The sequence below is a fragment of the Aulonocara stuartgranti genome (genome assembly GCF_965226115.1).
Source record: "Aulonocara stuartgranti genome assembly, chromosome: 1".
Lineage (NCBI taxonomy): Eukaryota > Metazoa > Chordata > Actinopteri > Cichliformes > Cichlidae > Aulonocara > Aulonocara stuartgranti.
This window is the reverse complement of record NC_138939.1, coordinates 21964971-21990775: the sequence shown is the minus strand read 5'-3', so window position 1 is coordinate 21990775 and position 25805 is coordinate 21964971. Positions and strand designations below refer to the sequence as shown.

Here is a 25805-nt window from a genome sequence, read left to right as displayed (position 1 = left end):
CACCTTCAGCTGAGAGCCTTATATTGGCTAAATTGCTGTGTAACCTTAAGAAAAACACTTATCAATGAAGCTAATTAGAAAAAAATGTATATGGGTCAGTGGGAAAAGGGTATCATCAGGGCAAGAAGAGCGGCAGATGGATGCACCCATGATGCTTAGTGACTATCATACAAGCCTGTTGGGGCGGTGTTATCGCCGGGGGTTGCTTCAGTTGGTCAGGCCCAGGATCAGCAATCTTAGGTGCCCAAAAATGAGATAAGCCCCAGACCAGGATGACCCGGTTCTCCCATTAATGGATTTTTTTCTTCCATGATGGAGCCGGCATATTCCAAGATGACAATGCCAGGATTCATCAGGCTCAAAGTGTAGAAGAGTGGTTCAGGGAACATGAGAGATCATTTTTACACATGGATCTGCCACCACAGAGCCCGAACCGTAACCTCACACAGCGATCCATCTCTTGTGTAAATTAATGCAACTCTCAACAGAAATAAATATAGTGATATTGTGTAACCTTATATTATGTAATGGTAAATGCATGCTGCCGTCAAAGCTAAAGGTTGTCCAACAAGGTATTATTTTCTTCTGGCTAGAAAATGTATATTAGTGTAAAAAATATATATGCACATCAAACTAGCTGGCAGTCACATTTCGTTAGCTTCATAGCATAATTGCCTAAGTCAATGACTTAGGCACTTATGCTATGAAGCTAACGATTTGGAATAAGGGGTCAGGTTATGTACAAAGGTACATGTCATGCATTAAAAAATGAAGTGTTTTCCAAATTCACTATAAGAAAATTACATTTTTGATAACCAAAACTGTCAGGAATACAAGCATTCATGTCCTATTAAAGAGCCTTTGTATCACTTCGTAGCTCGCAGGTTTGGATGAGAGACATTTAAAAGTGCAGTTTGGATTGAACATATGTTTAAGATGAAATATAATAGTGTCCTCACAGCAATCTACCACCTCTCTCCCACTCTCTGTCTTTGTACATGAATTGTGTGCCGTGTGTATCTGTCGCTGCTTGTTTTTGTGTTTTTTGGATGTGTGTGCCCCTGTGCCTATTTGCCCACATGCCTCTATGGTCTTGTGATGTCCTGTCTGTCTGTCTGTCTGTCTGTGTGCGTGTGTGTCCAGTGAGGGGAAGATGGTTGTTCTGTCTCTAGCAATCGGGCTGGCTGAACAGGATGACTTTGCCAACCTCCCAGATCTACAGGAAGCGCCAGCGAGCAAAGAAAATGAAACCACACCAGAGAAAAGGTAATGAGAGAAAGAGAGAGGGGAATGTGAAGAATGTGAGTTGTTAAGCACAAAAACAAAACGAGCAGCCGAGGTAGCTGCTTGTCATACGGTGAAGAGGTGTGTAATGGATTGTAATTTTAAGCGGGGCAGGGCTATTTATCTCCACTGTGGTGATGAAGAAGTGCGCAGCGTACAGTAGAGTCACCTGAAAGATCAACACTTCATGGCAATTTTAGTCTTGCTTGAAATGCAAATTATTCATAATAACACTACCACTAAGTAGCATATTACAAACCAACAGTTATGTATTTACTGTTCTCATAAATTATAACTGTATTTAAAGATGTAGACCTTCTTTCAATTGTAAGGTTTCACATTATCAAGACTTGGTAAACATAATCTGGTCCTTAGCAACTGTTACAATGAGCTAAATATAACTACAATGCATTACATATTACACTGTGTGATTTTTTACTTATTTAACAAAAACTAAGCCAAAGTACAGATGCAGTGTGTGAAAGATTAACTACACCTTTATAGCTTTTATAGTGATTTAAAGGGTGAGTAACAGCCAGGTGCTGGTAATCAAGTGCAGTTTGATTAGATATCATCAGTAAGTGTGAGCATCACTATATGAAGGATTATATGGCCAATTTGAAGTCTGTCATTCTACAGTGAGAAAGATTATTCTCAAGCGGAAAACATTCAAAACATTCGCTAATCTTCCCAGGAGTGGACATCCCAGCAAATTCGCCCCAAAGTCAGATTGTGCAGTATTCTGAGAAACTGTCAAAAGAGTTACATCTCAGACTCTACAGCCATCAGTTAGCATCCTAATTGTTAAAGTTTATCATGGTACAGTTAGAGAAAGACAGAACAGTATGGCTTATTTGGAAAGGTTACCAGGAGATCAGCTGTTCTATTTAAAAGAACATGGCAACGCAGCTAATGTCTGCAAACGTAAATCCGAGCTAACGCACAAGACTTCTGAAGCAGATGATGTTCGCAGTCGTGTTTGGTGAAAGCCAAACACATCAGCACAAACACCCCATATCAGCTGTTAAGCACTGCGGTGTTTGTGCTGTGCTTTGTTTGGCTTTCACCACACTGGGCGATGATTTGTGCTTGTTTTGGACCCACAGGACCTCTGGCACTTTGCAGCCGTTGAGTCGACCATGCTAGAGTCAAATGTGAGGCCATCTGTCTGACAGCAAATCTGCAAAAGAATGATTGAAAAGAAAAGAAGTGCTTCAATGGCCCAGTTCAAAGCCAGTCCTCAGCCTCATTAAAATGTTGATCTGGGACTGTGAAACATCTGTGTATGAATAAATCTTCACAAACTTCCAAGGATTGAAGCAAAATGTAAAGAAGAGCGGGCAAAAATTCCTCCACAAAAATGTGAGAGGATGATAACGTCCTACAAAGGAGCGATTGCTTCGAGTTTTTGCTGCTGAAGGTGATTCTAGAAGTTGCTGAATCGTGGGGTGTGCTGGGGTGTGTTTCACACACTGTTTCTATAGTTTGGCTTAGTTTCTCTTAAACTTTCTGTTAAATAACGACATGGTCTAATATGTCGTGTTTTGTTGTTCATCTCAGGTTGTATTCATTATATTTTATGACCTGGTAGGGATCAGGTTTAAAATGTCCTGGTGTGTAGAGTCTTAGAACTTAAAGAAAATTGATCAGGGGTTGTACTTTCTCTTTACTTTGACAGACCTGTGAACTTTTTATATATGTAACCTTATTGTTATTTCAAAGCCTATACTGCCAGCACTGCAATTCTGTTTAATAGTATGTCCTTTGTCTTTTTTTCCAAATAAAATAAAAATGTTCAATCTAAAAACAAGCCAGCCTTTTAAACTCCACAATGTACAATCTACTTCTGATGTAGTTATTTTGCATTGTGTAAAACTTCAAAGCATTTGGGTATTAAGATTGTTAATCATCTTACAACAGTATCAGTGTCACTCCCAAATTCATTCTGCAGTCTGACAATAAGACCAACATGCTGCCTCAGTCGTAGAGAGCTGCAGCAGGAAACTTGCAGCAGATGGTCTAAACCCCACAGAGCTCTGATCTCAAAATCACAGAGTCAGTCCGGGATGACCTGAAGACAGAGGACAGTGAGACAGACTGTGGCAAGTTCCCCCAAGATACTTGATACAACCTGTCTGCTGTATAACAGTATAAAGAATAACTGTGCATAAGCGTGGTGCTGTCTGAAAGCTTTATTTAGTGTTGTGCTTTTTGTACAAAGGTAACTAATCAAAATACTCATGGCGTTTTCTTTCTTTTTTAATCACCCAAACCTTTAGTGTCTTTTCACTCCTCTGAGAAATTCACCCAGAAATAATACTAAGAAAGTGTCTTTGGTATTCTCAGTGGGCAGCCCTGCTTGGTACATTTATATTAGCTGGATTTCTACCTTTAATTATTAGGTTTTTCCAGCTTCCAGCACTAAAGAGCTTTCATTTCTTTTGCCTTTATTTTTACCTTTATGTTTTCTCAAATTTCTGTTTTGCATACCCACATTTTGAGTTCCTTTATCCCATTTTTCATGGCCTGTGTTTTCTCCATCCAGACCTCTGATGGTTGGCTTGTCTGCATCTCTTCACTGGTGGTTTGATCTTTGAGTTGCAGGCATACGGGAAGGGCACCCTCATTATTTAGGAGTAAGATTCCTCACATGAAACACCCGTCTAAAAATATGCTAACCTCTCATCTACCAGTGATCTCAGAGCAGCCGTCAGAGACTAGCACAGTTTCTCAGCTAGTGAACAAAGGACTGAACAGGCTGCTCGCTTATCGCATCTGTGTTTGACGGATAAAGTGCTTATCCCACTGTTTTGACACTACTGGGCAGAGGATAAAGTAGAGGTGTAGTTCATCATAAAGGTGCAGTTTTTTTTTCGAGGGCTCTGTCTGTTTGTTATGTTTTGTTTACCTTTGCAGAAATTCTGCTTTTGAATTGCATTAAGTTTCTTAAATGCTCAGAGTTTTCCCAAAACCTCTCTGCAGTGCATATTAGTGTGCCGTTCTAACTAGGTCAGCTGTGAATTTGCGGTTGATGGAAAACCAGAAGTCTCTCTTGGAAGAAAAAATGTGATAAATGTTTCTTCTTCCTAATGTTATTGCTACAATTATCCTTTTATTTTTTTCTTTTAAAATTTAATATCAAATATCTAAGGACAAGTCAGGGAAGAGGACTAGCCTACCTCTTGTCCCCATGCTCTCTCCCTCTAGCTGTCTGGAGGTCTGTCAAGCACCCAACTCTAATCACAGCCAGCCTGCGAGCCTCTACCCAGAGGGCTTGCGTGGGCCAAGTTGTCTAGTGTCCTTCCACAGCTAATAACAGCTCTCCATCATCATCTCTGTCCATCTCCCTCATCTCTCTTGTCTCTCCTGCTACCTCTTAAGCTCCCTGTGCCCGTCTGTTCACTTGCTCCTGGCCGTTTTCACAGCGCCCAGCAGCCTGAGTACGACGCAAAGAGACGTTCCGGCCAAGAATATATCCATGACAAGACGAGAAGCCGTCAGACAGAAAGCACGGGAAACCTTTGTTCTCCGCTTTGCAGAGAAATATTCAGCAAGATATAAATACACACCCATGGAGGTCTGAGGTTCTGTTTGTTTATTAATGAAATCAAGTACAGCTCAGAGCACAAATATCTACAGACGTCTAATCTGATAACAGAGAAATGACAGGATAGAGACAAACGCAGTGTGTGCTGTGTATTAGCACAGATCCATATTTGTTGAGACAAGGTTAGTAATTGCGAGCAAAAGGAACATACTGTAGCACTAATATTATAATGAGTATGTTAGCTCAAAGTGCATTCATTCAAATATATATATATAGAGAGAGAGAGAGAGAGAGACAGAGAGAGAGATATTTGGTCCATCTGATCAGCAAAGTCCAATATTCACTCTTAATTTAGCTCTCATTCTCTACTGTGTCCAGACACTTGTTGCTAACTTTGTCACGCTGCCATCAGTGCTGGGCAGGTAGCGTACAACAGATGCCTGATGGAAACAAGCTTGATGAAAGCAGCGGGACTGAACCAAATCACTGAATGCGTGGGCTGCTAAACATCTCTGTAAGGGCAACTGCAGAGCCGATGATGACTCTTTGTCAGTTCAGTATTCTGGGCTATCTCTTTCACAGTAGGCAGAGTCATTCGAGCCATTAATATGAAAATATTAGTGCAGCTTTAATGTGTTTCTAGGATTCAGTCACTAGTTGCTAATCTACATCATCTCAGCTGCAAAGCAAATTATTGGCACGAATCATATCAGAGCCCCTCATCCAAAGAAAAATATGTCTACAATAATAAAAAGATCTATCTTTTGTCTGCTCCATAGCAGCAGACTGCAGCCGCCTTTAAAAAATGACTATGGAGTTAAAATAATAAAAATGTTAAATGACAGTAAGTGTGATGATCCAGACATCTGTGGTCACAGCACTGAACCAGCTACTGACAGTGACTAATACCAGCTGGACGCAATAAAAAATATCATATGATCAATTTGTCGCTTGGATCACTTTTACGTAACAAGGCAACATTTTGTTTTTGTCAAGTGAGAAAGCATTCGTTGCTTTCGCACTCAACAAAACCTGCAGCAAAAGCGTCTTATTGAAAATGGGATAAATGGCTCATGATAAATGGAAGAAAATCCCAATTTCAGAATAAGCAACGATAACCTAAAGGACGTATATTTGTTTAATTTTCATGTTGTTGCGATGGCAGCAAAACATGCTGAGTCGTACAGGGTGAATCAGTGCTGACAGAGATACACCGTAGTGCAATGCACTCAGACATTAGAGCTGCTTATCAAAGCTTTGGATATTTTGTTACTGTCTGTGACTCATCTAAAGCCTGAAATACTTGCACAGCATCCTGTTTTAATTGTTGAACCTCACATCACCTCTAAAAAAAAAGTGTGTCATGTTTTGTGAGAAGTTTAAATTTAGTGTTTGATTCAGGATACAAAGCCAGTGTCAATACAGTGCTGTGCAAAAGTCTTAAACCAACCTTCATTGCTTAATATTTTGTTGAAGCATCTGTAAAATATATATGTGAATACAGTATATAAGGCAAAAAAAAAAAAAAGATGTACAATTCCAACGAGCCTGAAAATCAATATTTGGTACGAGTACCTTTATTTTTCAGCACAGCCTGAACTCTCTTAGGCAAGCTTTCTTTTTATTTCTTTAAGTAGTGTTCAGAATAGTTCTCCAGGCTTCTTTAAGGACATTCAAAGCTCTTCTTTAGATGTTGGCTGCCTTTTCTTCCTGTTCTATTGAGGCCCGGGCTCTGGAGAGGCTAACCCATGACTGATAGTGTTTCAATGTGTGTTTTTCTATCCAGGTATACTTTTACTGCGTTGGCAGTGTGTTTAGGATTATTGTCATGAAAAATAAAACTGTTAACAGTCAGACAATATTGCATGGTGGTATTTTTCTGTTGCAGAAAAAATAGTTGCATCGATTTTGACACGTTCCCTAACACCACTGGCTGAAACCATGACAAAGCTGCCACCATCCTTTACAGATGGCTGTAGACACCCACTGTTTTCGTCAATACGCTCTGCAAATTTTTACAGTTATTTGAACCAAAACTTTCAAATTTGGATGCATCTATCAATTAGACCCGTTGTCACTGATTTCAGTCCAGTTCTCGTATAATTTGGCATACCTCAGCCTTTTCTCCCGGCTTCCCTTCCGTAAGAACGTCTTGTTCACAGCCACCTTTACACATTTCTGATGCAGCTTCGGAAAACAGTAGATGGAACAATTGAAGGGCCATAAGCCAGGGCTTTAGGCTCTGTGGCTTTGTTTGCTAGATTTTTTCCTGTTTATTAAAGACATGACTTTCAGATACTGTTTATCAGCTGTAGATAATTTTTTTGGCCTGCCATTTCTTTCTCAACTAATAGCTTTTTGGGAATCAACTGGTTAGTGGAAAAATGTAATTTTATGCTTGCCAAACTGTTTTATCAGTGTCATTTCTCATAAATTCAGCTAAAGAAATGAGAAAAAAAAAATCAGAGGTAGGCTGCAAGAGCACAAAAGACTGCGAAAGAAAATGGGTTCTTTGTTAAGTTGTGTGTAGACAACACTGGATTTGAGTTAGGTGTCTTTTTTGGGCATGAATGATGGGTCGGTGTTTAGTGGCTTAACAAACAAAAATGTCAGGTACAGCACTGGACTGAAAATGAATAAAAAACAACCAATGTTCAAAGACATACTGTCACGGTCCGGGGCAGCGGCCGTGTGGAGAGCGGAAGGAGGACTCAAAACGCAGCACTTATTCAGGTGTGAGGGTGATTTATTGATAATATCCAATATAAAGTGGGGATGGTAAAACAGAACTAAGGATGAACTAACTGGGAGAAACTACACAAAGAAATAGCAAACCTGAGCATGAAGGGAGAACAGCAGGGAGAGCACGCAGGGGATTACACCAGGTATGAACACAGACGACGCGACGAGGAGCAGAGGAAATCACACACTATAAGTACACAAAGAGACACTGGGAAATCACACACAGGTGGGGGAAACAGCTGGACCTGATTAACCTGACGAGACAGGGGAACACTAACACCAGGGACCAACAGAGGGAGCACAAACCCAGAACCCAGTGTCTAAAATCCCAAACACAAACCATCCCAAAACAGCCATGAATAATAATGAAAGTAATAACAATAAGTACATAAACATAAAGTCACTGAGTCATGGTCGCAGGACCATGACACATACTTTGAAAGACCTTCAGAAAACCTGGAGAATATTGCTCAAAATCGCTTTAAAAATTAAAACTTGGCAGCAAAATGTAAAGAAATGAGGGGAGGCTCAAGGCCTTTGCACAGTGCAGAATTTGTAATATTTCAAGTCAAACCTAAATACACATTTAATTTCCTGTTGTTCTTTTATCTGTAGAATAAAGCATGCCTCTTTTTCTAGGTTAAACTACATGTCCTGTAATCGCTTATGCGTAGCTCCATGTTATGTAAGTCAGTTTGGGTCACCGTGGTAGACCAGCCAAAACCCTGCAGCGTACTGGACGTAATCACCCACCTGCAGATAACTATGATGGAAGCTCTGAAGCTGTTTGTGTTATTATCATCTCAGAAAACCATTGTTGCATGGCGGAGCTGCATCTTAATGAGTTCAGAGATCCACCACACACAGAGATGCAGCAGAGAAATAAATATGAATAAACCCTTACTGGCCCCAGACTCTGAAAGCTGAGTTTGTAAAAGCTGTAAATACTTACTGCGCACTGCTTCCACTCAGTCCAAGCCATGCGCATGTCAATGCCTGTTCATTCAAATCAAATCATTATGATTTATAAAACTGGAACTGAAAGCTACACAGCTTATCATAGCTCATCCAGCTTTCACCTTCACAGTGGAGAGTTATTACTTTGACTGGTTAGCAGTTAAAGACCACCAACTATTCTGACAACACACTTTCTGATTCTTCTATTTTATTGCAGTTTTTTAACTTCTGTTTCCCAACTCAATATTTTAGCTGCAAATGATACAATTAGGAGATAGTACAACATTCATACCTAAAATCAGCTTGAAAGTCAAGTTTGTGTGTGTGTGCATCAAATGACTGAGATTTTTAAATGACGACCATCTCATTCTCCATCAAGCCGACTCTAATATCTAAACAGCCAAACACACTGCAACAACTCACTGCATTGAGGCATGTAGACATGGCCAAGTTGACCTGCTGAAGTTCAAAGTGAGCATCAGAATATGGAGAAAGAAGAATTCATGGTAGGTGCAGGATGGGGATTTTGGGATCCCTTATCACGAATTAATTACCATTTTAAAAACGCCTACCTGAGTATTGTTGGTGATCATGTAAGTCCCTTTATCTTCTGATGACTGATGGCTGCTTCCAACAAGAAAATGTGATATGTCACAAAGTTCAAATAATCTCAAATTGGTTTCTTGAATGTGACAATGAGTTCACTGTACTCAAATGGCCTCTACAGTCATTAGATTTCAGTCCAATAGAGCACCTTCCTGTAGCAACTGTGTGATGCTATATAAATTATATATAAGCTGTGTCCACGTGCATGTTTATATAGTTTACCTGTGCTCTGATCTTTAACAATCAGTACCACACACGAGAAAGTTTGTAGCTAACTGGTGGAGCATATAGCAACCAGACACAAGACTATGGAGCATAAACAAAGAGAGGTATTTATAGAATCCCTAAATAAATGCTCTGTGTCTACTAAGAGTGTAAATATTTTGTTTGCTAACATAACCTTCATTACAAATTTATGTTGTAATAGCGGGTAAGTGTTGTGTCTGCAGCTTGTTCTGCTGCAAACAAGTAGCCAAAAATGAAAAATATCTCTATTTATAAGCTTTCCTAGTGTGTGAGCGCTTATTATTTTATGTTTTTTGCCCAAAGCCTGAATAGAAAAAAGGCTTAATTAGAAGACTCTTCAGAGATGAAGAAATTTAAGCTATTTTGTCCACCATTATGTGACATTTAATGGGTGTAATCACAGTCTTGAATGTCTAAATTGTTCAAATGGGTGGGAATCAACGTTGTAATCATGGCAGCGGTAATGTTGTACAGTATAAATCAAGCAGGAAGTTGCTGTCACCCTTTGTCAGATGGCATATCTGAATCTTTCAGTTGTGTGCCTGAGCCAGCAATCAGGCCGAGTCAAGCTTCTTAATGACTCTCCAGGCTGGCCAGTGGTCCCCATGGCGGCCTCTGAAGCTGCCAGTGGCCCTGGGAGGAAGGTTGATTGGAGGAAAAAAGCAATGTAGGTCAGCACAAATGAAATATCTTTAAAAAAAAAAAAAAAAAAAGAAATACTGTCAGAACAAAGTCTGGAGCTCATTCACCATTTCCCTTGTTGCTGCTTGTGGCTCTGAGCAGGGAGCTGATTTTAGAGAGGCCACGAAAGGAAAGTGAGGGGAGTGTCGCAGTAAAAGAGACAAAGATCAGCGAGGAGAAAATAAATAGTTTCCATGACAGTAAACTCACCTGATCTGAGTTTTCTTTATGTTTTTCCCCTCCCAGTTTTCAGATGCAGAAGATGTCACTGCAGCCCTCTTCATGCATGAATTTACAGCAACAAAAGCTCCATCCAGTGGATAAATGTCAAGAGCAAGTCAGTGGAAGTCTATTCAAAGAGCATCAAAGCAGTCCAGCACTGTCCATGGCTCCATTTGTTGTATTAGCCTGTGTGTTGAGGGGGGTGGTGCCCGAGTGATTTGTCCCCGTTGGTGGGGAGCGCTGACATCGGCGCCTCAGCCTCATCCATCATGGGATGTGGGACCTATATTGTGTTTCATGGTCTCCTAGGGCTAGTGTATGATCAGCAAGACCCAGATACATGTTTATGGAGACACACTTCCTATTCAGGCCCAGAAAGTAACTCTCATCCCTCATGTTCTCACCCATCCATCCAATGTTGCTCCCTTGTCCTGTGCCGCCCATTTCTTTCCCGCCTCACTCATCAATTTCTACCTTACCCTCAACTGCTCTCACTGTGGTTTTTAACGTCACTGTCACCTGTCCTTCATCTCGTCTCCATCTCTCCTAGTTTCCTCCCTAAGTTAACTGCACAACCTTGTTTCCTACTTGCCTTTTGCCTAGCCCTTTCTCCTTTTCCATTTCTATCCCCTTATTCACCTTATCCTCCTTCTCCTGAGGGTGTTGACTGACATTGTGATGTGATGATGTCACATCAGCACTCCTCTGTCAGTGTAGATAACTGTCAGCTTGGGCAGACTCAGAGAAATCTGCTTCATTTCCAAGCACCAGAAAAAGCAATGGAGGTCCCCTGTGGACAGTTGCCCTGCATTGGTATACATTATTTTCTTTTTTTTTTTAAAAACTAAATATAAATATAAGCACAATTACGCAAAGACTTAGCTCCAGTTCTTAAACATAGCTCTGTTTTGTTTTGTTTCTTTCTTTTGGGGGGGGGGATTTGAGGGCGAAGCTTTGGTTTTCTTTTTTTTTGCTGGTTTCATTTATCTAGTCAGGGACCACAGCTGAATGGACTCTAACGAGACACAGTGAAGCAAAACTAAGGGACAATCAAAATAAAATAGGAAGTAACAAACACTGAGACGTGTGAAGTTAGCAGACATGACTGGGTAGACAGAGAGGTAAATAAAGATGGAGACAAGACTGACTTCCACATGAGACGCTGAGCAGAAAACAGAGACAAAACCAGAACATGAAAGGGAACTAATATCACACAAGAAACCATGAAACATAAATGTAGGTTAAAAAAAACTCAGAGGTACCAGAGAAGAACTAATTCAAGAGTAAACAGTACACAGCTTGAACTTAAATCATCTCCTAAAGCAGAAGAAAGAATCAGGAGACTCAAAACGCTGGGTCAAAGACCCAGAACCATGACACAGACAAGTTGCACTCACTGCCATCTCATTTATAAATTAAATTGCAATTATTTGCCTTTGCTAGTTCGCCTGAGAGTGATTGTAGTCCGAGTTAAAGTGCAATTGTTTAGAGATAAGTTTCCTCCCACCAGGCAGCCTGTGCAATTATCTTATCTTGGTCACTGTAGCTACTTATGATCAGTCAATAAATGCCAAAAATTCAATACAACCACCCGGCAACCACCTATTTTTCCTTGTCACGAGGAGGTTGCCATGCTATATTTACTCTGGTGTAACTGAGCTGTTGAAGTTTACTGCACATTGTAAAAATGTATTAAGGTTAATTGTCAAATAAGTTATAAATACCAATTCGACCCTTTTAATATTTAAAAAAAAAAAAAACCTAAGTAGAATGTAAAAATAATAAAACCTAAGCTCATGTTGTCACTTTTAAATAGTCACCTTGAAGACAAAATATTTATGATTTAATCTGATGAATCTATTGCTAAACGTTTAATAAAGGTTTTATTGCTGATTTCATATTGTGTATTCAGAAAACAGAAGCTCATCAGCTGCTTCATAAAGTCTGCATATAGACCCTTTGGTGGCACCTGTAAGCAAACAGAATCCATGTAATTGTGCAGCCATCACATTGTTTTCTTGTGTCTCAGCTATAAGGAGCTGTGTTGTGACAGAACAGTGGGATCAAAAAGATTTAATTATGGCCATAAAATGAAATAAATAAACACACTCACTGAAATTATCCTCATCCATTACGTTTGTAATGCACACATTGCTTTGCCTGCATTGAGTCTTCTGTGAAGATATACTCTCCAACTTGAGCTTCTTAATGAAAATTTCTTCCTTTTTTTTTTTAAAATCCAGTCTCTTCCCCAATAATTACTTCTATGACACACCTTTGTCAAAGCCAGATGAATGAAGCATGTTCCTTTCATTTATTCACTCTTTCTTAATCAGTGCTCACCAGCCTGTCCAGCAGACAATATACATGTTACACAGAAGAAGATAAGATTTCACTGCATTGTCCCCAGGGATGTAATGACCTGCTTTGTCCAATTACTCAGAAGGTGGCTTTCAACTCAGATTGAGGCCATGAGGTCAAAAGTCGGGTTTCAAGTTTCACTCTGGCAGATCGAAGTGGTTCCCCAGGGGATGCTTGTGTGTGCTCGTGTGTGCGCGCACTCCTGTGTCTCATTTTATAAACTTCTGATTGTTCGTTCGCATTTCCCTACCATCGAAACAGCAAAGTAACGAGAGCTTCTTCAGTTCGATAGTCTAGAAGGGAAAAGAAGGTAGAAGTCCATAGTTGCCCATTTCTGTTTTTGCCTGTTGTTTTGCTGGCTGGAGGTTATTCTGCACTTTCTTTTGACATTTATGAATCAGCCATTTTCAGCGTGAGCTCACACGTACATGGCGGTATGTGCTGAGGTGTTTTCGCATGTCACAGGGGGTTAGAAGAGTGTAGGTATGAGGAAGTCAAAGAGTGTCTTTCAAAGGCATTTCTAAATGTTTGGTCCCTTTGCCCTGCAGGCTTTTTTTTTTTTTTTTTTGGTGCTATTTTTAATATATGCCCCTCTCTGAGGAACTTCCTTGGATTTCATTGCCCTCTTTTGAAGGCTCCTGTTACCATGGTTACTTCACCCCCGTGTAAAATACATGATGGTAGTGAGTACAACCTTAAGTGGGAGCACACATTTCAGTAGTCATGGTTACAACAACCTCTAAAGGATGAATTATGTAACTGGTGTTGTGTTTCAGAAAAGATAGTCACTAGCTGGCAGAAAAAGGGGCAACTCGTGGCTAAAGATATTTTTACTCCTCTTTGGAGAAATTCTTAAGTTGATAACCACGGCATGATGCATGTGAACACCTTTTTTATTTTCTAATGATTGCCAAAGTAGTGTATGTATTTCTGCTGCTGAATACAGATAACTGCAGAGCAACATTTCAGCTGTTTAGTGAGAATTATCCTGGAAGATAATTACTCTTTCTCCTCGTTCTCTCAGAGTAACAAAGGCCTATTTTTGTCACGTCTCATCATTTTCTTTATATCACTGCACATAAAGCTAATTTGGGGATGTTATCATGTCTGTCTGAAATATTATGCAGCTGCTTTGCTGCAACCTGTGTGTGTGTGTGTGTGTGTGTGTGTGTGTGTGTGTGTGTGTGTGTGTGTGTGCGTGTGCGTGCGTGCGTGCGTGCGTGCATGTGTGTGTGTGTTTGGCAGTGAGTAAATATGTACATTGACACGCATGGATGAACTCACCTCCCTACCACACCCAGTAGCCTCAATGTCTCCCAGGACATTACCGTCAACAGGCGTGATTCGATGACACAGGAAGCAGCAGCAGGTTTTTATTTGCAGTTCAGGCAGGAAGGAAATGAAAAAATAAAAATTTTAAGGCAGATCACCCAATAAAAATTTTAAGAGACCTATTATGTTCATTTTCAGCTTCACGTTTTTATTACTGAAATCTTCTAGAGTATTTGTGCATGATCTACAGTCCACACAACATTTTAGCTCCTGCCTCTTTAATGCACTTAATGTTTGCTTTTTTCTGATTGGAGGCTCCTCTCCTGTCTTCTGTTTTGTTTGGGCTTTTGAGCATTGTCACCTCCATTTGTCAGTATAGGTTCTGAAAACAAGCTGGAAACATACTGAATAATATAGCTGGTTCATAATTAGCAAAGTTAACTTTTGAAAGCCACCTTTAAAAATTAAGACTAAGCGCAAACATCCACACAAAGAAAGGACGCTTGGTAAAATGATGGGTGGTTGGGAGGTCTGTGTCTGAGGTGATGATATAGGGAAATCACATTCAAGAATATGGGGTTAAAAACCAAATTTTTAGAGGAGCCTGAAGCCTGCTTTTCAGAAGCGCTGGTCTTCTTATTTGTAAGAGTTTCCACTATTATAGCAGTATCTAAAAAAATATCTGATTGCAGCTGACTGCACTCTGCTGGACAGAGATTGCTGGTGTTGTACCTGGAATCGGTTGGTACTACTGGTCCAGTTTTAGACACCTTTGGTGGTGTCTCCCATCAGAACTTGGGGACGTCTAGTCCATATGTTGCACAGATGTTGCTGTACACTATCCCAGCCACTTGGTTGTGCCTCCTCGTGTATGCAGTCCCAGTTTGCATCTTATATCCTACTGCTCCCATGGTTCTGGGTCATTTGACCCAGCATTTCTTGTTTCTTATATTTTGGTATTCTTCTGTATTATGATTTATGTTCTTATTCTTTTGTCATCCCGTTTTGGTTATTATCATATTCTATGTTTCAGTTTATTCTGGTTTAGGGTTTAGTTCTTAGGTTTTGTTCTGGTGCCCTCGTATTTCCTGTAGGTTTAGTTCAGTGTCAAGTCTGCGTCTTTGTGTAGTTGTTTCTTGTTTCCTGTTTTATTGTGAAGCTCCATGTCTCATGTGAGTGTATTCAGTTTTGCTTCCCTTGTCTCGTCTCGTCAATTACTTCCAGTTGTGTTCCCCACCTGTGTGTAATCTCTCTGTGTTCTTCTGTGTGTATTTAAGTCGTGTCTACTCGTGTACTAGTCCCTGGTCTGTTTGTGTTTCATCCGTGTGTTCTCCCTGTTATCTACCGCCATGTGCCTCTGCTCACCCACCTTCGTGTTTTATTTTTACAATAAACACCCTTCGCACCTCCACGAGTGCCTGCGCTTGGATCCTCCTTTACTTTCTCCACACGGCTGATCCCATTCGCCGTGACAACTACTATGTGCTACCACAGCCTCTATGGATCTGTGGCGTGGGGCCTGTTCTTGTTCTGTCATGATCAAAGTCTCTGTGCTGTCCTTTTAGATGGCTTTTTCCAGCCACTGGTAGGATTTCTTGATATCAGCCACTTCTGCTATCTGTCAGTGGTCATCCTTGACAGTTCCTCTTCCTGTTTCTTAGGAATGACCAATCTTCAGCTGCCCAAGCACCTCATCTCCGGGTACCATGTTCCTGATATATTCATGAATGCTCTGTGTTTCATCATGGATTGTGGTTCTGACAATCACTAATCCTCGCCCTTCCTCATAGAGCCTTTGGGTGCTGGACCTCAGTTGGAGATCTCTGTCATTGTGAGTTTTGGTGTCCTATCAGTGGCATCTGTCTTCCTTTGTGGTCAATTTACCATTCTAGCTGGGTATCTGATGACCTGTAGGGCATGTGTATTGATGTCTTCCTCATTCCTACCATTTCGATGGCTTCTCAACACCTTTTTCTGGAGGTATTTGTTTGTGGCTAACCTTTGTGCATCTTTAACATGGTTTTCATCGGCCTTTGCGATACTCATGCATTTGTAGCTTATCCTGTATATCTCCTATTCTACCTTCTGGGAGCTCCAGTCCTTTAGTCTGGATCACCTTCCCTCACTTTGCAACCATTCGGCCACACTTATGAGTCTGAATGACATCCTGATGTCCTCACTGTAGATCCTGGTGAGGTGAATCAGTGAGTCGATGTCTCGTTCACTCCTGGCATATAGCTCTATGTCATCCATCTATATAGAGGTGGATGATGATCACTCCAGTCGTGAATCTTAGTGCGCTTAATGATGGGCTGGCTTAGGGGGACCAATCATGGGCAGGACAGCAGCAGGGACAATGTATCATCTTGGTATGTGCAGTTCCCTTCAAGTTGGCCTCCAGCGTTGTCTTCCACATTCCCATTGAATTCCTGATGAATGTTATTAGTGCACTTTTAGCCTTGTACAGTGGCCAGCAGTTCAGTATCCATGAGTGGAGCATAGAGCCGCAGGCTTTCTTGTAGTCAATCCAGACCAGCAACACCCATGTCTGGAACACCACAAACACAACACTAGCGGACCTGAGTAGCCTGGGAGGATGTAAAGGAGTAAATGACTAACTGCACAAAGCAAGTGCTAATGGTAATTTGTTTAAGTATCATGTTTCTGAATGAAAAAACTGTTGTCCAATATACTGGCGTATCGCATCACCAAATATCAGTATTAGTCTTATAAATCCTATGTTGCTCAGGCTCTAATCACCTGAAATGCAAAAGAATCCGACCCTTTTGTTTTTATTAGATATGTTTAAAATTTATAACCAATTAATGGCATCTCTCTTATGATAAACGAGTAGAACAAATTTTTACATTACTAAAAATGGTATCTTATTTTCTATAAATGTTTTGTCTGGTATATGTTTTATGCAAACTTTGTGTTTTCACTGAGTATTCAATGATAAATGCACACGTTAGAGCAATGTAGTGAATTATGCTTTGTTTTCTTGTTGATAAATTAGGCTATCAAGCTGAAGAGAGGGAAGGGCTTGACAGATGTTTTCTGCATGTCGAGCTGGATAACTCCCAGTTTGGATCCATACATTATAATGGCATTTTTTGGGAAGGGGGGCTGTCTGTTTTTTGTTAATCGTTTATTGCTTTTCTTGTGTCTGCTCGAGCACCGAACAACTAATTGTGTGTCTCATGTTTGAAAGACGGGAACATTTTTACAGTACCTGTTAATTTATTATCCAGCACACTTTCCACTGGTTGCTTTTAGAGGTTTGTTTGACTCTACCTGAATCTCTCTACTTGAGCTTTATTCATCAAGTAAAAAAAAACTTTCAGTACCTCAATATACTAGAGTAGACAGAGGAGTGAATATGTTCTCATGCATAATCTATGCAAGTGTGCATTGATTAAAACTTTTTTTAATCAATGCACACAACGATCAGGCATAACATTATGACTGCTGACAGGTAAAGTAAATAACACTGATTATCTCTTCATCATAGAACTTGTTAGCGGCTGCGATATATAAAGGAGCAAATAAACAAACTTTGTATCCTTAAAGTTTAAAAGCAGTATAAAGTATAAAAGCATAAGGAGCAAGTCTGACAAACTGTGATGGCTAGACTGCTGGGTCAGAGCATCTCCAAAGCTGCAGCTCTTGTAGAGTGTTGCCAGTCTGCTGTGGTCAGTATCTATCAAACGTGGTCCAAGAAGGAACAGTGGTGAACTAGCAACAGGGTCATGGGCAGCCAAGGCTCACTGATGCACATGGGGAGGGAAGGCTGACCCGTGTGGTCTGATCCAACAGATGAGCTATTGTAGCTCAAATTGCTAAAAAAGTTCATGTTAGTTCTGATAGAAAGGCACCAGAATACTGAGTGCATTACAATTTTTTGTGTATGGTATGGGCTGCATAGCCGCAGAACAGTCAGAGTGCCCATGCTGACTCCTGTCTACCACCGAAAGCACCAACAATGGCCATGTGAACATCAGATCTCGACCACAGTACAGTGGAAAAAGGTGGCCTGGTCTAATGAATCACGTTTTCTTTTACATCATGTGCATGTGCATCACTTACCTGGTGAACACCTAGCACCAGAATGCACTATGGGAAGAAAGCAAGCTGGTAGAGGCAGTGTGATGGACAAGATAGTGTGGGAATCGCATATCATCATAACATTATTTCAAAATAATACTATAACATGGTGGTTGTTGGGTTTTTTCATGTCTTAAATAAAACATGACATGAAAAATACATGCAAGAAATACATTTTCCCTTCTCACTGAAACATTTATTAAGGACTGATTATCCATTTATTAATGCCAAATAGGCTATTTACACATACTTAATAGATATATTGTTCAAAGTTTGTTATAGACACATATTATGTCAAAGCTGAAGCAAGCTAAAATATAAAAGTATGGAATATGAATAGCATGTAAGGGTTGAGAAACATGGAAGATTAATTAAGTTATACATTTGTGAATTGATTACATAGAATGAAAATGTCTTTTCAACAAAACTTTTATTAGTTAGTTAACATTAATGTTATAAGCCCTCAGACATATGAAGGGACTAATATAAAATCAGTGCTTTTGGGAAATGGTGATATTGTTTAAAAAGTGTCCCACAAAGTTAAGAGTGGAACAAACACTGTTTTTGATCACAACAATAAAGGGATAGCCAGCATTCAAAGATTCAAAGGATAGGAATTTAAAGATGTGGACCAAGACCAGGAAAGACAAAAGAGAATTACTGAATCATGGTCAAAACATTTTGTGATTTTATTTACTTTTGATTTTTGTCCAAACCCAGATTGTATTTCGTGTCTTTACTATAATCAAGAGCAGAGAACTTGCTTTAATCCACCTTTGTGCTTTCAAGCATATGTTTTCAGTGGGGACCGGTTTGAAAACTGTGGTTATTGGCACAGTCAAAGTAATTCTAAATGTCTGCTGCCAACACTAAAATCTCAGCATCCCACTTAGTACCTAAAAATGTTAAAATGTTTGTTTCTATATTCCAGGTAGGTTGTACTGTTGAGTTATTTTCCTCTTATTTTTTTTTAAATGAAACTCTTAAGAAGGATTTATTTTAAATGTGTTTTCAGTGGTAGCTCAGTTTCATGGATAAGACATTCCTCACTTTAAACTATAGGGCACATAATATATGCTTGTCAGCTGGTCTCTACCCAAAGAGTCTATAAATGCTTATTTGTAGGAAGGGTTGGCAAAGTGACAGCCCAATGAGCCCTACTAAATCACTATCAAACACACAAGACAGAGGCCACATGAACCTTAAACAATGAACCTTACATAAACACAGCTGGGCATTTTCTCCATTATTTCCCTACAAGATCTCCTTTTTATTTTGCTGTGAATATTTGTCGAGAAATGACCAAAGCCATGTAATGTGCATTCAGTCCTTTAACACAATGTATATACTAGAGATGGACCGATCCGATATTACGTATCGGTATCGCCCGATACTGACCTAAATTACTGGATCGGATATCGGAGAAAAATAAAAAATGTAATCCGATCCATTAAATATCACGAAAGCACCTCACAAAACTTGCAACGCGCCTTAACTCGCCTCAGAACGTTAGCACGTCGGAGCAGTATGCATCACGTGATAGAGCGGCTGTGGCATGCGGGACCTGTCGGTGGTCTGGATAGCATGTGGAGCTTCGCTAGCAACCCGGCATTTCATCTCCGACAAAGTTATCCCCGAGAGAAGTAAAGCAAGTGTGTAAGTCCATCTCTGAATGTTTGTAAAGCATTCCTGCGTTAAGCTTAACAAGCGATATATGGAGCGACTGCCTCCTCTTGCTGCTACTTCAATCATGAAACTGCTTAACGATCAGCTGATCGGCTTTTCTGTTGCGAGTCCGTCTCTCTAGTTTGCTTTTGGCCCACTTTGCACCAGAAAGAGGAAACCAGTGGATAAACAACAGCAGCACGTTTAAGCTTGATAAGCTGTTGTTAGAATTTATTTAATATTACTTTCTACTCCAGGATCTTTTTCTAAGCAGCTGACGGCTGTAACTGTGCAGGGGCGGATCTAGCAAAGTTTAGCCAGGGGGGCCGATAGGGCATTAACAGGGAAAAGGGGCACAAAGACACACTTTTCTTTATTCTCATTTAAAATGTCTAGCTTTTAATAAATAATTATCCGAATCTTACACCCAAAGTTTTAATTTGATGTAAAAGGAATAGAAGTCCATTACTGTATATAGTAACTGTTGAGTCTACGGTAATAAATATACCCTAGTAAGCTATAGTACTTTTTCCTTTGGGAAGGTACCATCTGTGCAGTCTGCAATTTTGTTGAAGAAAGATGTTGAATCTATTTAATATTTCTTGAAAAATAATTGATTTCTGTGCATTTTTTTTTCACACTGCATCAAATTAAGGTTGATTACTTCGATTAAGCATCATGAGGTGGAGCGTGAGGGGTGGTTCCCTATTTTTTATTTATTTATTTTTGTTGTTGCTGGGAGTTGGAACCCTATTAGTTAGGTTGCTTAATATTTACGCTAAGTACTCTTTAAAATACCAGAATAGGGAGGATGGTGTAGGTTTAAGTTTATTAGATTGATCAGTATTGCTGAACTATGAAACTTTTTTTTTTGCATACAGGTATAACAGAATAGCTTTAGTGTAGTTGTTGTTTTAAACTTGAGTATGAACTTATACAAAATTCAGCAAGATATTAAAAAAAACAGTTTTGTTGATTAAAAAACACTATATCGGATTCATATCGGTATCGGCAGATATCCAAATTTATGATATCGGTATCGGACATAAAAAAGTGGTATCGTGCCATCTCTAGTATATACAGAGATCAGGCATCACGTTATAACCCCCTTTCTAATATTATATTGTCCACCTTTCTGCTGATAAAACAGCCCTGACCTCTTGAGGCATGGACTCCACCAAACCCCTCAAACTGTGCTGTGGTATCTCACACCAAGATTTTAACAACAGTTAAACTTTAAGTCCTGTAAGTTGCGAGGTGGGGCCCCTTGTTTGCCCACATCATCCCACAGATGCTAGATTGGAGTGAATTCATGTCAACATTTAAAACTCGTTGTGCTCCACAAACCATTCATGAATCATTTTTGCTATGTTTGCCTGTTTGCACTGCGGGAGGAGGCCATAATACCTGCAGGAAACCCGTGCCGGCACATGGAAAACATACAAAGTATAAGTATCAGTGTTGGGTTACTTTGAAAAAGTAATTAATTATAGTTAGTAGTTACTTCTTCAAAAAAGTAACTGAGTTAGTAACTGAGTTACAAGATTCTAAAAGTAATTAATTACTTGAAAAGTAACTATTGCGTTACTTTAAAAAAACATTTAACCCTCTGGGGTCCAGGGTATAATTGGCCATTTTTCACTACTTTTGATTTTCCCTCCACATTACATCTTTAAAAAGTATTTACTTTGCCTTGTTTGGTATCATCCTTTTGGCCGTCATGGTGCATTTTTCCACCAAAACGAACGGGCTGTTTTTTGTTTTGTTTTTTAAATTTTTGTTCATAAGCAGAGAGTGCTTGCTAGCGCTGTCCTTAGACAGTAAACATGAAACTATTCAGGAAGAAACACGCGTATATATATTGTTTATCATGACTATGACATGGCCTATCAGCACAGTTTAAAAACTGGTATATATCACCTTGTTGCTTTGTCATCTTAAAGTCATGTGATTGGCTTACCACGACTACTTTATTTCTCTGAATACGGGACAATTCCGTTTTTTACGGGACAGTTGGCAACTATACTAACTCACCTTATGAATAAGTTCACTATCAGTAACATCATAGCACCCACCCAGCTGTATAGAAACTCCGTCATGCTAGCTAGTACACAGTACGAGTTATTGTAACTGACTGTAAAAAGTTAGCACAAATAATAAACCACACCTAACCTTGGTTTATATCTGACCCATATAGACTATAGGTCATAACTTCCTACCTGAAGTTCAGTTCACCTGACACTCGGACCGGAGGCCGCCTCGGGTCTCTCCTCCTCCTGCCTCCCCTTTCTCTCATCCACCTGCTGGCCTCTGTGGAAGCTCCACCATAGCCACCACCAAACAACTGAGTTATTTTTACACATCGGCCAGCATCTGGCCAATCCACCATCTTTCATTGTTTATACCGTTACAAAAAACAAAACAAAAAAAAAAACACCCATCGGCCCATAAAAACAAAAAATCACCATCAGCCCACCGGGCAAATGCCCGGTATGCCCGATGGCCGGTCCAGCTCTGCTTGTTAGTAACGGTAACAGCGTTGTAACGATAGAAATAGTAATTAGTTAGATTACTCGTTACTGAAAAAAAGTAACGCCATTACTTGTAACGCCGTTATTCCCATCACTGATAAGTATGATCAGTCGGGCCCCTTAGGCCCACCCACAATTCCATGTTAGGCTCCTAGGCAATGGCACTAACTACTCCACCACCACAGCACAATTACAAGTCTTGTGTCTGTGTCAAGGTACCCTCTGTCCTCTCTATGAACTCTGTTAACGATGTGACCCATTTATTCTCACTGTTTGGTCCTTCAAAGCTCAGCAGGTACCTGGCTCTGCGGGAACTTGTTCAAATATGGTAGGTCTCGTGAGAATGTCAGGTTTTCCATTTAACTCATCTCTTTGCTTTGTAAAAAAAATTGTGTGTTAAGTTGTGCTTTGTGAGCTGATCAGCTGCTGTACAAACTTTAGATGTATTAGTGGTGAAATATTAACAATGTGTAAAACACAGACCACACACTGTGCCGGTGAGAGTCACATCAGTGGCAGAGCGAGACATCCAGGTGTTATGTAATTATTTAAGGTGGGACATGGTTCCCTAACGTATTAAGGGTCGATATTAAAAGGTTCAATTGAGTATTTTTAGCTTAACCTGCAGGGATCACATGCATGTGAGACTAATCTGCATTTGACAGACCTGTGGAACATAAACCATTACAGTTTGAATTGAGGCTGTGGTGCATCGTTGGCTCTATGACCTGCAAATCACAGGAAATAAACGCGGAGTGACGAATCCATTCTTTTCTCTTCCACACCATATCCTTTTCTTTTTTTACCTCTTCTTGTTCAGCATCGTTCTACTTCTGCTTGTCTCTTTGCTGTGTAACCCCTGTCTATCTCTCACCCCTCTTTCTCCAGCCTCCTTCTATTTTGCTTTCCTGTGTTACACGTCAGTTTGCTTCCTCTATCTGCTTTTTAGCGTGTCTGACTCTCCTCGCCAATTCTGTTCTGCTTTGTTTCAGAGCTTTTATCCCATCTCCCCTTCTCTGAGCTAAAGCTTAATGTGTGTCTAACTGTGTCTCACATTCATTCGTTCATTGTCTCAATAAAAATAAATCATCTCCTTTGCTTTTACTCTAATTTATCTCATCTCGTGGATCATCTTTCCCTTCTTTTAATCTAACTTGCGCTGTTACCTTTGTATTTAGTATCTCACCTGCTCACTCGCTCGCTATTTCTGTCTGTCTGACTGTCACTCTCGCTATTTTTTGTTTTTCTCGCTGCATCATCTTATTAGTGTTATTTGTCACTATGCCTAGACTGGTATCACATGTTTGTATTTTTCTGTATCCCAAATAGTTACATAATGAAAAAGCTGGGAAGAATTTTTTAGCAGCATCGTTAAAAGCAGCATTTGTTTCTAAAAATAGTTTTCTGTACAGATCGTCTTCAAAGTGTCTAAAGTGACAGGTGGTGTCTGACAAAGTTTTGCACTGGTGTATGTTTATCTTGGAGCGTTTTTAATTTATATATATATATTAATAGTCAACCACTGCAAGAAATTGGCCATGACTGCTTTAATGTCTTTTTGATGCAATTTTATTACAACCTATGCTACCTGAGCAACTTAAATACAAAAAAGTATCTGGATCACTGTAATATGTTCAGTTCAGTTCAATTCAGAGGTATTTATGTGGCGCAACATCACAACAACAGCTGCCTCGAGGTTCTTTATACTGCAAGGTAAAAACCCTACGGTATTCAGGAGGAAACCACAACAATAAGACGATTCCCTGTGAGCAAGCACTGTGCTGTGGTGAGAAGAAAAAATTCTTACTTTCACCAGGAGGAAACCTCCGGCAGAACCAGTCTCAGGGAGGAGCAGCCATCTGCTGCAATCAGTTGGGGGTTAGGGGAAAGAGAAAAGGGAAAAAAGAGAGCACAGGGAGACATGACCAATCCCAAAATAGGGGAGAGAGGAGAAACAATTAAATTGATTTTTTTTTAAAAAAGGAAACAGTTATTAATATACCAGTGTGAGAGTCTGTTGCTGCACGTGGTTGACTGTTTTCACTTGTCAGTTATCAGACATTGTGTTAGGTACACCTGTTTCACTGCAGATTGATGCAAACATTTTCTCAGCCAATCACAACTCAGTGCATTTAGGACTTTGACTTTGAGTGTTGCATGGCTGTTGGTGCCAGATTGGGGTTTGCCCACACAACCATCTCAGAAAAACACAAAATAAAAAAAAATGGTAAATGGCCTGCATTTGTATAGCGCTTTTCTAGTCCCTAAGGACCCCAAAGCGCTTTACACTACATTCAGTCATTCACCCATTCACACACACATTCACACACTGGCGATGGCAAGCTACATTGTAGCCACAGCTGCCCTGGGGCGCACTGACAGAGTGAGCAGCTGTTCTCTGGGTGATGACAGCGCTCTGCTGCAACATTCAGATGGCAGTGACAGAATTTGGAATAAATAACATGAAAGCATGGATCCTGGTTTGTATCAAAGGTTAGGGCTGATGGTGGTGATGTAATGGTGTGGGAGATATTTTCTTGGCACACTTTGGACCCCTTAGTACAAACTGAGCACAGATCGAATGGCGGTCCAGCTGACTATTGCTGCTGACTGTGTCCATCCCCTTATGACCACAGTGTATCCATCTTCTAAAGGCTGCTTCCATCAAGAAAACATACCATTCAAAAAGCTCAAAGCTGAGGTCTCCTCCATAGTCACTGGATCACAGTGCAATTATTCACATTATTGATCTGCAGCCATCAAATCTGCAACATCTGTGTGATGCTATCATGTCAACATGGACCAAAATCTCTGAGGGCTGTTTGCAGCACCTTGTTGAATCTGTGCAATGAAGAATTCATGCAGCTGTGAATGTAAAAAGGAGTCCAAAACAGTAGCAGCCAGGTGTTACTAAAGTGTCCACTGATATTTGTCGTTATTTACAGGGGCAGTGTAATTTTCCATCCAGTAGTTGCTGCAAACATATTATTGCCTAATGTCACTGTATGCTGGCAGGAAGATTGACGTTATTTGAAACGAATGTAATGGGAAAAGGACCCACGAGACAGAATTACAATTCAAAGATCCAAATCTTTAATCTATGCAAGCAGACTGCCACATGAGGTGGGCAAAAAAACCCCAAAAACTAGTTCAAAAGGTCACTTTTTTTTTTTTTTTTTTTTTTTTTTTTTTGCCTGTCCCGTTTGGCTCTTTTGCCATCAGAATTGTTGTCTAAAGGCAAAGAAAGATGCCCAACGGATTTACTTTACCAAACTGACCATCCCAGCCTTGCCGTAATGGTCCATTTGATTCACCTTTTATTGTTTATTTTATTTTCACTTACTGAATACGGGACAGACTTGACTGGGGGAAAGAAGGGGAGAAAGAAAGAGGGAAAGAGAAACAGCTGAGAAGAGGGACGGGGGAGAAGGGCAAAAGACAAAAACCAACAGAACGGGCAGAGAAAAAAAAAATGCATATATCAATCACCTGGATCACCTGCTGAGAAAGAAAAAAGAAAGCAAGCAGAAGAGAACAAGAGTAATAGAATAAACAACATCACAATGATATATGGGAATATGACAGTA

At 40.1% G+C, this 25805-nt stretch overlaps 1 protein-coding gene across 1 annotated transcript in view; it reads left to right on the top strand.

Annotated features, from left to right (window-relative positions):
• Positions 1-25805, top strand: part of syt7b (synaptotagmin VIIb) — a 125767-nt gene that overhangs the window by 83316 nt on the left and 16646 nt on the right. Inside the window, exon 6 of the mRNA XM_082528546.1 lies at positions 1144-1266. Coding sequence (XP_082384672.1) covers positions 1144-1266 — 123 coding nt within the window. The remainder of the gene's footprint in view (positions 1-1143; positions 1267-25805) is intronic.